This window comes from Girardinichthys multiradiatus, chromosome 1 (assembly GCF_021462225.1).
Source record: "Girardinichthys multiradiatus isolate DD_20200921_A chromosome 1, DD_fGirMul_XY1, whole genome shotgun sequence".
Taxonomy (NCBI): domain Eukaryota; kingdom Metazoa; phylum Chordata; class Actinopteri; order Cyprinodontiformes; family Goodeidae; genus Girardinichthys; species Girardinichthys multiradiatus.
Window position 1 is genome coordinate 24,193,859 of NC_061794.1, and position 15,264 is coordinate 24,209,122.

At 38.8% G+C, this 15,264-nt stretch overlaps 1 protein-coding gene across 1 annotated transcript in view; it reads left to right on the forward strand.

The window, feature by feature from the left end:
* LOC124871149 (adenylate cyclase type 6-like) overlaps positions 1 to 15,264 on the forward strand; it is a 53,933-nt gene that overhangs the window by 19,261 nt on the left and 19,408 nt on the right. The window contains exons 3-4 of the mRNA XM_047370215.1: positions 13,442 to 13,591; positions 13,894 to 14,015. Of these exons, the coding sequence (XP_047226171.1) occupies positions 13,442 to 13,591; positions 13,894 to 14,015 (272 nt within the window). The remainder of the gene's footprint in view (positions 1 to 13,441; positions 13,592 to 13,893; positions 14,016 to 15,264) is intronic.

Consider the following 15,264-nt stretch of genomic DNA (forward strand, 5'->3'; position numbering starts at 1 on the left):
AATATTGTGCACAGTTCAGGAGACAGCACCGTTATTTTGCTGTTACTGTGAACAGATGCATGGACAATCATAGCAAAGCTCATTCACTTTTATTTTACTCCAACAAATGAAGGTAATACAGACTAAAGCTCACTTCAGTAGAAAGGTTCATGTTTTATATACAATATATATATATATATAGAGGGGTTGGACAATAAAACTGAAACACCTGTCATTTTAGTGTGGGAGGTTTCATGGCTAAATTGGACCAGCCTGGTAGCCAGTCTTCATTGATTGCACATTGCACCAGTAAGAGCAGAGTGTGAAGGTTCAATTAGCAGGGTAAGAGCACAGTTTTGCTCAAAATATTGAAATGCACACAACATTATGGGTGACATACCAGAGTTCAAAAAAGGACAAATTGTTGGTGCACGTCTTGCTGGCGCATCTGTGACCAAGACAGCAAGTCTTTGTGATGTATCAAGAGCCACGGTATCCAGGGTAATGTCAGCATACCACCAAGAAGGACGAACCACATCCAACAGGATTAACTGTGGACGCAAGAGGAAGCTGTCTGAAAGGGATGTTCGGGTGCTAACCCGGATTGTATCCAAAAAACATAAAACCACGGCTACCCAAATTTCGGCAGTATTAAATGTGCATCTCAACTCTCCTGTTTCCACCAGAACTGTCCGTCGGGAGCTCCACAGGGTCAATATACACGGCCGGGCTGCTATAGACAAATCTGTGGTCACTCATGCCAATGCCAAACGTCGGTTTCAATGTTGCAAGGAGCGCAAATCTTGGGCTGTGGACAATGTGAAACATGTATTGTTCTCTGATGAGTCCACCTTTACTGTTTTCCCCACATCCGGGAGAGTTACGGTGTGGAGAAGCCCCAAAGAAGCATACCACCCAGACTGTTGCATGCCCAGAGTGAAGCATGGGGGTGGATCAGTGATGGTTTGGGCTGCCATATCATGGCATTCCCTTGGCCCAATACTTGTGCTAGATGGGCGCGTCACTGCCAAGGACTACCGAACCATTCTTGAGGACCATGTGCATCCAATGGTTCAAACATTGTATCCTGAAGGTGGTGCCGTGGATCAGGATGACAATGCACCAATACACACAGCAAGACTGGTGAAAGATTGGTTTTATGAACATGAAAGTGAAGTTGAACATCTCCCATGGCCTGCACAGTCACCAGATCTAAATATTATTGAGCCACTTTGGGGTGTTTTGGAGGAGCGAGTCAGGAAACGTTTTCCTCCACCAGTATCACGTAGTGACCTGGCCACTATCCTGCAAGAAGAATGGCTTAAAATCCCTCTGACCACTGTGCAGGACTTGTATATGTCATTCCCAAGATGAATTGACGCTGTATTGGCCACAAAAGGAGGCCCTACACCATACTAATAAATTATTGTGGTCTAAAACCAGGTGTTTCAGTTTCATTGTCTAACCCCTGTATATATATATTACAATTAAAACTTGACACACACGTATTTGTAATCAGTCCCCTTGAGTAAACACAGTTTAAAACCACCTTTCTATGAAGTTAAAGCTGCAGGTTATTTGGGGTGTGTCCAGTTTTACACATCTGGAGACTGGAATGTTTGCCCATTTTTCTTGCAAAATACATTATATTTCTAAATGTATTTGCTGATCTGACTTCACACGCAGTTACTTGAGTGACAATCCATTCTTAATCATTTGGGTTTAATATACTGTACCTAAATAGGAAGTAGCCATGAACTTTTCATCCTCAGCAGCGCAAACATAGTCATCTCTTCTGGGAAAACTTTCCTCGTGCGTCAGGAGAGTGTTTATGGGTATTTTTGATTTTTTTTTCAGCAGGACATTTGTGACGTCAGACAGTGATGTTGGGCAAGAAGAGTGGAGTATCCAAAATGTCTTGTAATCCTGAAGCATTAAGAGTTCCTTTCACCAGAACCTAGTCCGACTGCGGGAAAACACCATAATCGCCTCCCATCCTTTTATCAAATCAGCTGAAGAAAAGCATTCCCACAGCATGATGCTACCACAAACATGTTTCAGTGTGGGGATGGTGCTTTCAGGGTGGTCATCATGTGACCATTGGAGGCAATTGGTTGTACTGGACCTTATGTAGATGTATCAAAGTAAAGGGAGCTGGATAGATATGCACACCAAACTTTTTAGATTTTTAATTGTTAAAAAAAATGAAATACATTTCCTTCCATTTCACAGTTACACACTCTTTGTTTTTGCTCATTACCTACAATTCAAATGAAAAAGAATAAAGCTCAGGGTGTAACCTGAGAAAAAAAAAAGTTCAAGGCGTATTATTGTTTTTGTAGGTCACTGTGTTTTTCAGTTTTAAAGCATTGTCTAAATGGCCATGTTAAACTGGTTTGTCTTAAAGTGTATTGGTGACCTCATATTGTGCATATAAGGAGATTTAATAGCAGTCGAACTGTGAATTCCTGGATGTTTAGCTCATAACACTTAAAAGTCTGGACTCCTAAATGCAGTCCAAATCAGCGAAAGGGGCGAGAGGAAGACATGAAGTTACTTATCTCCCTGATTGGTTAGACTAATCGAGGAGATTTGGTGTTCTTCTAGCTGCCGTGTTGTAATTGCAGCTGTGCCTATGAGGGTGTCAGTGGACAGGAAGTGGAGGGTTAGTGAGGACACAGCTGGGAGGAGGGTGTCTTGTCTAGTCCTGCCCACTGCTTTCCCTCCTTGGCTGTCTGTCCAGACAAACACTGAAGAAGCCAGATCCCTGAGAAGCCAGGACATCATGACACACAGTGAGTGGTGTGGTCTGAATCTGCTTTATCTAATGAGGGATAATTAAAAAAGAAATTGGAGAAGACATATTCTATTCATACTGTTCTTCTTGGACAGGGGTCAGCAGCCTTTACAACATAAAGAACCATTTTTGCTCTTGTTTCTACTAAATAAATTTCTATACAACCAGATATTCACTTTAATCTTCAAAACCATTTAGTTTTACTTATTGCATGGTGTAAGAACAATAATTAAAGTTTAATGTTTATGTGTTACTACAAAGAAAAATATAAAACTTTAATGGAATGTCCTACAATGACAAAAAACTAATAAACAACAAAAAACATTTCTTGTTCTTTGGAGATGTTACATAAAAACTGCTCAATCAATAGAATTGAGTGATTATTTATTTTTATTTTGATGCTGATAATTGATAATAGTTTTACCTGGTTATTGCACAGTTTATTACACATTTTGGCTGTTCTGCTCTTTATAAACACAGATTAATAGTTAATTCAGTTGTCTGCTTACGTAACAAACATGGTGCTTGTTGTTTGCCAACTGTAGTTCCAAATAACCAACCTAAGTAGGATTGATAGGTTTCACTCTTTTAGTTTCCAAAAGCAAAATATTTCCAAACAGCCAAATTTGTCTTATTTCTGAGTGAGGGAAATAATAATAGTCTTCTTTCAGTCAGCTGACAATCAGTGCACTGCAACAGGTGGAAGTAGCACCAATGATGTGTTTATTTATGCTTCATTCAGCTCGGGGAAACTCCAGTCACTCTATCACTTTCTCTGGCATTTCATTAAAAGGACGCTAAACCATAGGCTGGGTATGCTGGAAAATCCTAGTAGATGAAACCGTAATGTTTAAACAAACTGGGCCATGACTAAAACATACATGTAAAAACATTTCTTGGGAAAACATTATTTTTAAGTAAATTAATAACTCAGCATACAGCTGTTTTTTTGCATTTACTCTCAGAATACTGAGGCAAAGGTAATGAGGAGTCAACAAAGCCACAGAGTGCTTTTTTAGTTTATATTTAACATATGTACATTGTGAGCTTGTGGAGCCAAAGTCAAATTCCTTGCTTGTGCTCACAAAGTTTGCCATTAAAGCTGATTCTTATTCTTTTATGCTGTAAAATTACAACAGAATGCATATTGGTTAAAGCAAAACATCCAACATCATTTACATTTCCCTTCAAAACCTGAGACTGCATATGAAGTTCAGACAGGAAATCATGGGAAACAGAGAAAGAAGGTCAAATGATTAATGTCTCTAGCTACGCCTAGAGCTCAGAACCTGCTGGTTATTTTTCTGCAACATGAAGCCAGAGACAAACAAAGTTCATGAGACAAAGTAATGCAACCTTCCTGCTTTACTTTTTAAGGGAACAACCTTGTTTAAGGTTTCAAATAATACAGCAAGAAAAAAAAAAAAAAAAAGAAAACTGTTCTTTCTGTATGAAGTTTGTTTGTTTAGTTGTCTGTTAGAAGCCAAAAAGCCTTCAGTGGCTTTGTTGATTCCTTGTTACCTTTGTCTCAGCATTCTGTGGGCAAATACAGATAAAGTTCCTTGAAGAAGTTGTAAATCAGAGCTGCCCAAATGCATTCTGTCCATAAAAAAACATTAGAACTCAGTAGAAATGCAAAGGAAGATCCTATGATTTTCATTTAAAGAAAATGTTATAAAGTAAATAAAACTATTGTTGCCTTTGCGAGAGAATCTGAGCTATATCTAAAATGTTGTCCTTGACTCTTCTTCCTTAATGTGCTGGGGTCAAATATAGATATGTTTGCAGGAGAAAGCTGTAAAAACAAAGCCATTCAGTCCATAACAAGGACCATCAGACAAAGCAGGTAAAAGTAACAGACAGAGATAATATTTTAATTTAAAGAAAAGTATTTTTTTCTCTGCGGTTCTTTTTGCCAGAAAACCCCAGATATCACTGACATTTTGTTCTTACCCATCACTTTTTCTGTCCTAGTATTATTTCAGGGTTTGTTTTTGAGACAGATGTTCAGCCTGTCTCCAGCCCAGTTTAGCTTCATGGAATTTGCCTCAGCTTTTCACAGAGATCACTTTGACGTCTCTCAGGTCGCCTGAGACTAATTTTGGTTTGGCCCAAATCCTGACGAAAACAAAACTCAGATTCCAGTCGGTGGAGACCCAAGATGGCAAAGATGGCCACCCACACCCCAATGCGACATTTATCTTATAAGGAAAACAATTTTTCTTTGTCAGTAATTATATATCATTGTAACCCACAGTGTGATAGCAGCTAGTGCCACAGAGTCTCTCGTTATTGCCTATTTTTACCACGCTATCTTTTAGGTATTCATCCACAGTGTGTGACTCTCATCTGTTATAAATTCAAAAAGCTGCAGATGCCTATCAAAGGTCATCTGGTGGAGAGTCGCCTTCATGTCAGCAGCAGTCAGTGTCCCGAGAGTCCATGTGTTGACTTATGGGACGTAGCACACTGGCCTTTCCAAGTTTAAACTCCAGCTCTATGTGGAGCTCAGAGCACAGAGAATAATTAAACTTTTTTTCTCCCTGCAGTTCTTTTTTAAGCATAGAAATAATCCAGTGTTGCTTATAGGGACAACACATTTCAGTAATTACATCGTACTTATACACAAAAGTATTCATACTCCGGAAACTTTTTTACATTGTCTCATGATACCATAGCAAACTTCAAGATTTTTATTGGAATTTTATGTTAGGTTGATTGAAACGAAGGACTGCTGAACTGTGACTTAGAAGGAAGATGATACATGATTTCCAACTTTTTGATTTTTTACAAATAAAAGCCTTAAAAAAAAGTGTGCCGTGCATGTACATTCAACCTCTTTTAATCTGGTACCCCTGAAAAAAATCCAGTGCAACCGATTTCCTTCAGCAGTCATGTTTGGTAGATAGAGTCCACCTGCAGGTGATTTAATCTCAGTATGGATCCAGCTGTTCTGTGAAGGCCTCAGAGGTTTGTTACAGATTGTTGGAGAACAAACATCATCATAGAGACCAAGGAAAACAGCAAACAGGTCAAGGAGAAAGTTATGAAACTTTAAATTTGGGTCAGGATATAAGTCGATATCTCAAGCTTTGAACATCTCAGAAAGCTCTGTTTAAACCATTATTTGTAAATGGAAAAATAAACAGATGGGCTAGGAGAGCATTAATCAGAAAACAGCCAACATGCCCATAGAAACTCTGGAGGAGCTACATAGATCCACACCTCAGGTGAGAGAATCTGTTGACAGGGCAGCTATTAGTGATACTCTTGACAAATCGGGTGATTATGCAGGAATATGAAGAATAAGTGACTAAAGAAAGCCATGGGATGTCTTATTTAAAGTTTTCCAAAAGCTATTTTAGAAGATAACAAACATTTGGGGGAAAGTGCTCTGATCAGTTGAGATGGAAATTAAACATTTATGAGCTATAAGCAAAATGCTATATGTGGAGGAAAATCGATGCTGCAAATGACCCTGAAAACAGTACGATAAAACATGGTGATGGCAGCATCATGTTGTTGTGACGCTTTTGCAGTAAGGACAGGGGAGTTAGTTGTAGTTGATGGAAAAATAGGTGGAAGATTTGGAGTGGGGTGCAGCTTCACTTTCCAGCAGGACAGCAACTCTAAACAAAGCCAGAGTTGCAACAGAATAGTTTAGATCAAAGCATATCTATGTTTCAAAATGGCCCAGTCAAAGTCCAGACAATATCTGATTGAGAATCTTTGGTAAGAATTGAAAATTGATCTTTTCTGATGTTCTCCATCCAGTCTGACAGAGTTTAGCTGTTTTGCAAAACATAGTGAACAAAAATCACTCTCTAGATGTGCTGAGCTGGGAGAAACATATTTCAAAGAGTTGCAGTTGTTTGGCTGAATACAAATGGTTACCAAACCTTTTGGATTTCTAGATTTCTAAAATAATGTATCCCTTCATTCTGCTTCATTATTATGCTCTACTTTGTGTTGGTCCGTCACCTTAAAATCCCAACATTAAGGTTTGCTACTGCAGTGTGATCGTTGCAAAGCACTGTGTAATATCAGTCTTATTTTTTTATTTTATTTTATTTCTATGTGACAGTGTAGAAGTTGTAATAAGTTACTGGGCTGCCACAGTCGCCTTCACTCAAACTGCATGAGACCAAAACAACACAAAGGCCTGTCAGGAAATGTAATATAGATCAGTGCATCAGTTTTGGCATTACATTTTGTCCCTGAATGAATGACTAGCTCCTGGTTTGCACACATGTACATTCCAGCTTTAAGTTTGCTTGAGGGCTTTGTCTGGTAGGAGGTTAATAAAGACAGAGAGGATTCACTGTGTGTATTGTCCATCCCCTTCCTCCATTTGTTCTTTAATATTCAATCCTTCTGCTAGACTTTATAAAGGCCTGGCTGTGAGTCACACCTTATAATCCAATGTTTGGACTCCTTTGAGCCTCATCGCCAAGAGATCTCTGCAAATATAAGTGCTGAGCAAGGGTAACCTTTGGAGAGCCAGAAATCTTCACAACAAATTGTCAGCAGCAAACATCAGTGGAAGGTACTCTTTTATTCAGATATGTGGTTATAAAGAGAGTTATGCCACTTTGAAAGGGAAAAGCTGCTTCTGCTGTTTCTGAACCGCATCTCTGTTGAGGAAATGGAGTGTCAGCTACACGTCTGGGGTGCATTTGCAAGACTGGATGCATGAACAGACAAAACAAGCTTCAAGATCAAAGAGGTGCCAGTCCTAAAGAGCTTTTATACACTTCATGCTTATCTGAAGATTTATTTTATATCCCCCATAAATGCTTCTGCTTCTGCATAATACTTCACTTTAACAGAAGCGGTGCTCGTTCCTTTTTCCTCACGCTTTACTTTCACATATTAATATATACACACTGGTGAAAAATCAAATGTATCCCTGTCAGGAGATCATGGACCACCAGCAGCTTCAGTGCACCATGATACTGATATTTCTGAATCTCTAGAATGATGCTAGCTAAATGCAACATGGCTCTTTATAGAGCCATGTTGAGAAAATGTGTCTGTCCAAAATTTCCCTCAAATGGTCAGTTTGGTTGAGATGCTTGTCCTTTCAATGACTCTTCATGCCTGCAAATTGGCTGACCTTTGGTCTGCCCAAGTCACCATTGGGCTCTCAACTACCCGCATAACATAGAAAAACATCTGCTTCATATTGGCATTGCAGTTTGGATGCATACAGCTTCTCCCCCATGTATTGGCAGAGTAAAAAGCCTTAAAATACCTTAATTGCTTTATGCAGTAGCAAAATCTCATACTTACAATTACAAATGTTAGGTAAAACAAACCTCTAATTTGAGTAAATTTTTTCTCAATGGTTACCAAAGTAAGGGTCACGACCCAATTAAAGGTCACAAATCAGAAAGTTAGGGTCTTCACATCCTTTTAAGACATCAAACAAAACAGCAAAAATGAAAATGCTACATCAAATTCATGCTAAAATGTTACAAAAGATAAAAAAGCACTATCTTAGCTGTTTGTGCTGTTATTAGACCTTTACCAACTGACCTATGAAGATACTCAATGGAAAGTCACAAGTCTCTGCCACTATCATTGTGTAAATCAAAAAGGTTTGCTCTTAATTTTCCAGAGTGCAGGGTCCTCTCTTCTGCAATCTTCTCTTCAACTCACTGATGCAGCCGTGTGAAGGCTGATTTTTTTCTTTGTGTCTGGTGAACAATTTCTCTGTTGATTTGGCAGCGTGTTTTGGATCATCCCCCATTTTCAGGTTTTTGGCAGGGCTAACCAAATTTCAATTACAAATGTCCAGTTATTTTGAAGAGTATTAAAGATGCCCTGCACTAACACTAACATGGTTCCAGAAACCTTCCCAGATTCCCCATCTTACTTACCAGTGGGCATAAAGTGCTTTTTCAAATATTCATTCGTTGATCAAAGGTATTGTTTGCTGTAGCTTAGTCTTATTGCAATCTAAGTGATTCCAGTTGAGGTCCCAGTAGAGATGAACAACCTCAAGCATGTTTACATTGTTGATGGTGGGACAAACTAAGTATTTTCCTACTAAGCCTCCCAACCAATGCTCAACATTGTTGCAGCTCTCTAGCAAGGATATTTTGAGATTTTTTTATGTCACGGTTGCAGTTGTTTTAATCCTTTGTCAGTTATTGCTCTGAGCATAGATATGAGCAAGTTTAGGCAGTTAGCTATTTTCTTTCAAAGACATTGTGAAGAGTGTTTGATAGAAAACCCATTCATGTCAAATCATATTTATACCCCAGGCCAACAAGAAGTAATAGATTACTAGTATAAGGGTCCTGAAAACCCTGATTAGCTTGAATATTATTTAAATATACTGTTAAAAACGTTTTCATATGTTATACTGATACATATGATACTGGAAATTCTGGTATCAAGGACAATTTCTAGAAGTAAGAAGTAAGACTAAATACATTTACAGATATTGGTTTTTAAAATTTGTCATTTTGAGATAATACTACTGCAAAAACAGTTTGTTTTTACATATCCTTACCAGGTGAGCTAAGAAGTGTTTGGTGCACTGCACACATATAGCCATGTGAAACAGTTTAAACACCCCGTAAAATATTGTGTTTTTTATAGGACATATTTATAAATGTCCTATAAAAAACAAAAAAAAGGAAAGTAATTTATTTATAGATAAACACAAAACAATTTGCCCTATTTTACTCATTGAATACAAGAAATAAACAAAAATTTATTTTCTAGCCATGTAACTTCAGTAAGATGATCCTTGCATCCATCTACCAGGAAGGTTTGCCCCACTCTTCGCTGTGAGATTAATTAGGGGTTTCTTGCATGAGCTGCCCGTTACAAGTCACCTGACAACATCTGAACAGGATGCAGATTTGGGCCTTGACTCAGCCAAGGACTTCCTATTTCATAATTGTCAGCCAGTCCTGGTTGGATTAACTTGTCCGTTTTGTATCATTCTCATGTTGCAAGGTCCAGTTCTGCTTCAACTTTTTACAGAAGGTCTCATTTTCCTCAAACACCCTCTGGTTAACGGTAGAATTTGTGGTGGATTTTAAGATGGTGAGTTAAACATGTTCTGCTGCAACAAAGCATACCCAAACTATGATACATCTACTGCTATGCTTACAGTGGGCGAGAGGTTATTTTCCTTTAATGCTGCGTTTGGTTTGTTCCAAACATTTCCTCTTTTCTGGTGTCCTAATGCTGTAATTTTAGACTTGTATGTCTAAATAACATTATTCCAGAAGCCCTGGCCTTTGTCTACATTGTCTCTGGCAAACTGTAGTCTGATCCTTCTGAAAGAGTAAAGGTTTCCTCCTGGCAAACTTCCCATGAAATTCACAGCTAAGAAACCTGTGCAGTCTTTTTCTACAGATTTTCATATCTACAGTAGCGTGCTGTAGGTCCTAGGATCACATTTGAGGGTTTTTAGAGATTTCTTTTAGCGTCTTACAGTCTGTTTTCCGGGTTGACTTGCTTGGGCAGCCAGACCAGATCAGGTTGGCAATTGTTTTGAATGTCCAGCACTTATAAACAATTTTTATTACAGTGAAAAGACTGATTTCAAAATTTTTTGGGGCCTCCTTAAATCTTTGACCAGATTGATAAACTGCTACAATCTTCTTTCTGATGGCTGCAGACAACTTTTTGGATCTCAACTTTCAAATCTTTAAAATGGCTTATCCTCTATTTTTATGGTAAATGGCCTGAACTTGTATACCCCTTTTTAAGTCTCCTGAGACCCCAAAGCACTTTACAGTACAATCAGTCATTCACCCATTCACACACTGATAGTGGTGAGCGACATTGTAGCCAGAGCTGCCATGGGGCAGACTGACAGAAGTGAGGCTGCTATACACAGGTGCCACTGAGCCCTCTGACCACCATCAGCAGGCAAGGTGGGTGAAATGCCTTGCCCAAGGACACGACTGAGAGAGACAGACCTGGGGTTCAAACCGGCAACCCACCAGTTACAGGATGAACTCCTACCACCTGAGCCACAGCTGCCCCACGGCTTTTATTTATACATTACTACTTTTAAGCATAGTTAAAAATGATATTAAATATCCATATGCTGATATATATTGGAAAAACTCACAGACTTTCATAGAGTGTCCACCTGACTACATACTGTACTACCAATCAGTGTTATTTAAAAAGGATTTCTGATTTCCAAAACAAGACCCAAAACCAATCAATAAATCGAATGTCCTTACAGGGAAAATGGTCTGATTGTAAACAGAGTGCATTAGTGTGAAGTGCATTCGTGGGAGCTGCAGGTGGCCCTTATTCTCAGACGAGCCACTTAACCAAGTTATGTTGTTGGTTCTTTTAAGAAAAAATCTACTTGGTACTCATGTGATCTGAGACTTTATAGACCAGAGTGTCAGGTCTCCTTTGACTGTCCAAAACATTACAATGGAGTGCTAATCAGGAGTTTTGAGCTTCCAACTGAATTAAGAAATCAATTGGTTAATGACAAGGTGTGTGATGATGTGGAACAAATTCAATCTTATGTGCACGGGAACAATCACACAGCTTGTTGTGGAACAAACACAAGTGGATGTTAGGTTCATACACCTGGGCACTAAAAGCCAGCTCATCTCACCTTAAAATAGCTCTTAAATAAATTGTGGGTAGATACAAGGAAATGGTGTTCCTTTTTCTTACTGGTTCTGTCTCATCCGAGAGTGAACTCTTTATGGATGTTCCCGTAATCTGGTAAAGTTGGTTATTTTCAGGTTGAACAGTCGGCTAGAATTGGGCCTTTCTAATGCTTGTAGTGGAATTTGCCTCCCTCTGTGCTGCAGTCATGGTGTCCTGTTTCAAGCATAGGTTGTTGGATTATCTCTGACTTGTTGTGACAACAAATGGTAAGCTCTCGTGTATACAGTACAAACTAGTAAGGGAAATAAAATTTAATCGCTTTACTTTTCTGCTGTCATCTGGTGATTTAAGCAGTGTGTGGATGATGAATGCAGCGGCTTTTCCCTTCTGACTTAATTTTCATTCAGATTTCGAAAAAGGCGCTGACACATCCGTGAAAATATGCAGCATATGTGTGCGTACAGATAACCAGCCTCTATCTTGAGCTCCGCATCACTTTTTCGTCATCCTTTTGATGAACGGAAATTACAAGCAGGCACACAAACAGGCACTGGTTTTGCCACATACCAGCACTCAGCAGACATGCTGGTACCAAAGGAGTGATTTTTCACCTTCTTACCTCCATATTAAACACTGCTGTTAATGCAAATTTAAAATCAGCCTTTTTGTGCGCCCTGAGCCTGCATGTTTTTTTCCCATTATTGATGATATCATGTTCGGAGGAAACACTCTGGTCACAGGGTCAAGTGACTTTCCCAGGCCGGGGTGTGTTTCTGAACATGAAGGAGATGTGTGTTTGCGCATGCTCGAGCGTTTTCAAGCGAAGGGGAAGTCCGGACACTCAATTCTCAGTTCATGATGTTCAGTCTTAGTTGTGGATTATTCAGGAGAGAAATTACTTACAGGCTTGGTTTACCACAAGCGGGGTCCAAAAACAAACAGAGTGGTTGCAGTGGCAGAGAGGAATGCCTTGAAGGTCAATGACCCCACAAATTTAACTGCACTATAGTACTCAGCTTAATTTGCTCGAAGCACAGATAATTGTGTACAGATTGTGCATCTCAAAACTCACAGCACAAAAGCTGCTGCTGCCTTTTCTTTAACCTAAAGTGTTGCATTAGCAGACATACATAAATGTTTTTTTGCATTCCATGCCTGCAAATCATTGTTTGTTAGGCCTTATTATCTTGTGCTGGACTAAAATCATCAGTTATTCCTGATTTGTTTATATTTCAGTTATTTATGGTAATATTCTAAATGCTTTCTTAAAATATTTTGTTCTTTGAACCATACCTGATCATTTTCTGAGGAATGTGGTTGCTGAGCTCAAGGATGAGCCACTATTGTGTCGACAGATAACAAAACTTAATGAAGAGACAAATTTTAAAATGGATCCTTTAACCCTTGAATACCAAAATCCTAGCATTAAGATAAGGTTTATTTCTATTTCCGCAGTTTTAGCTATGAACAAAAAGGTAATACAGCTTGGGAGAAATAAATTGGTATTTTGGCACCAGGAAGGTGAGAAGCAAAGAGTTGGATACTTTAGATGAAGGACGATGCCTCTCCTAGGTCCTGTTTTAGATCTTCTTCAAACCTGACTTTCAGAAACTGTTCATATGTAGGGATAGACTGGAATGAGATTCTCAGAGATGATAGTGTTTAGTTAATTAATTCTTCGGTGACTAAAATAACACACTTATTATTATGAAACTGTTAATGTGGTTAATTACAGAGATAAGACTAAAGTAAATCTCAAAAACAGTACTTTATACAATAAAGTGCTTGTAGCTGAACCATATGGTTGATCTGTGATTCAGAACACAAAGTGAAGAAAATGTCCTCTTACAGACATGAGGCTTTGCTCCTCCTCTCTAACCAGATCACATCTAATGGCTCCTCAGACGTTTGAGGAATTTTTCACCTTGCAGTCACTCCTATGACACAGAATGTTATCAGTTTCCCTCTGTGACCTCACACAGGTCAGGTAGAGTTGACTGCTCTACTAAGAGCTGTTGTCTCCCTTTCACCTTCTGGGTCTGGTTCTGTTTTTAGATTGGTGCCAATGTGTTGATCTTCCTGTGTACTAACATCATTGGGATCTGTACCCACTACCCCGCTGAAGTCTCACAGAGACAGGCCTTCCAGGAGACTAGAGGATATATTCAGGCCAGGCTGCACCTGCAGAGAGAGAACCAGCAGCAGGTAGACACTTATGCACACCTGCATGTTTTACCAGAGTCAGACAGGGAGGCAGCCCTGCCTATGTCCTACAGGAAAACCCATCACACACATGCAAATGAGCATCACAGTTATTTGTTTGTCTCTGTTTTTGAGGTCACAAACACAAATATCCACTCCTTTCTATTAGACTTTCATGTTCCCATGCCAGCAAAACACAGTGACTCAGTCAGTATTTTTAGTGGAAAATGATCTTAAAAAAATCATTTCTCTCTCTTGCTGTACTTTTTAAATCTCGACTCTGCCTCTCGCTCTCCCTTGTTTAGGAACGCTTGCTGCTGTCGGTTTTGCCAAGGCACGTTGCAGTGGAGATGAAGGCTGATATCACTGCCAAGAAGGAAGACATGATGTTTCACAAGATCTACATCCAGAAACATGATAATGTGAGGTAAACCTTGTAATGCACACAGACAGTTAGTCGAGATTATATTGTAGGACTTTTAACATAAGCACCTTTTAGCTGAATCATGTGTTTATGGTCTCTATTATACATGTTGTGGTTTACTGACACTGATATTAACTTAATCACAAGGTTTTCAGTAGCAAATTACGAGGCATACCTTAAATTTCTAGTGCCTAGGTCTCAAACGTCATCCGTGGTTTTCTCATCCTGAAACTGAACAACTCACCACTAGGAGTGAAACAAAAAAGGTTTCTGCAGAGATCTTCTGCGGCAGATGACCCAGATAAGGAAGGGTGATTTACAGCGCTTAGCGGCATAATGTTTTTCTTCACTGCTGCCCTGCTAAGGTGTAAATGTTTTAGGAACAATCAATTACCTCATTGTAACCTAGTTTAAAACCTACAGTCTTTGCAGAGTTGTTCAGTTCTTTTCGTGAAGCCTTCAGCACAGAATCTTAAATAAATCTAAGTTGCTCATAACTTAATAATTTTTTTTCATCTATTTCTTTGTTTTTGTGAGTCCAGAGCCTGAAATCAAAGCTTACAGTTTAATATCGGCTCTTGAAATCCTGGAGAACCACCAGTGGTTCAATGTCGCAGGTGTAAAATTACTCAGATTTTTACTCATAGGATTTTTTCTGGTTGTTAGTGAATTCTCTGAGTCATATTTCCTTGAGTAATGTCATTTCAATAACAAAACAAAAATCCCTAAGCTAAAGCTTTTGCTAAACCAAATAATTAGGAAAATGTGATAAAAAATGATGTCATTATAATGTGGTTTTGGGTCTTACTGGTGAATGTGTGAGTTAGTAAGGCTTGCAAAAGTATTAATGGTGCTCGAATTTTTGGATCATTTGTTACATTACAACCACAAACCTCAATGTATTTTATTGTGGTTTTATGTGACAAACCAACACAAACTAGCAAATAATTTTGAAATGGAATTAGAATGATACGTTGACTTTTTATTTTTATTTTAACAAATAAAAAAAGCATTTGTATTCAACCCCTTTTTAAAACTCCTAAATAAAGTCTAATGTAATCAACTGCTTTCAGAAATCACCTAACTAGTAAAAAGAGTCCATATCCATACCTGTGCATATTTTCTCTCAGTGTAGATGCAAGCTGTTCTGTGAAGGCCTCAGTAATTTGTTCGAGACCATTAGTAAACAAACTACATGATGAAGACCAAGGAACACAGCAGACAGGTCAAAGTTAAATTTGGTCTCATTCCA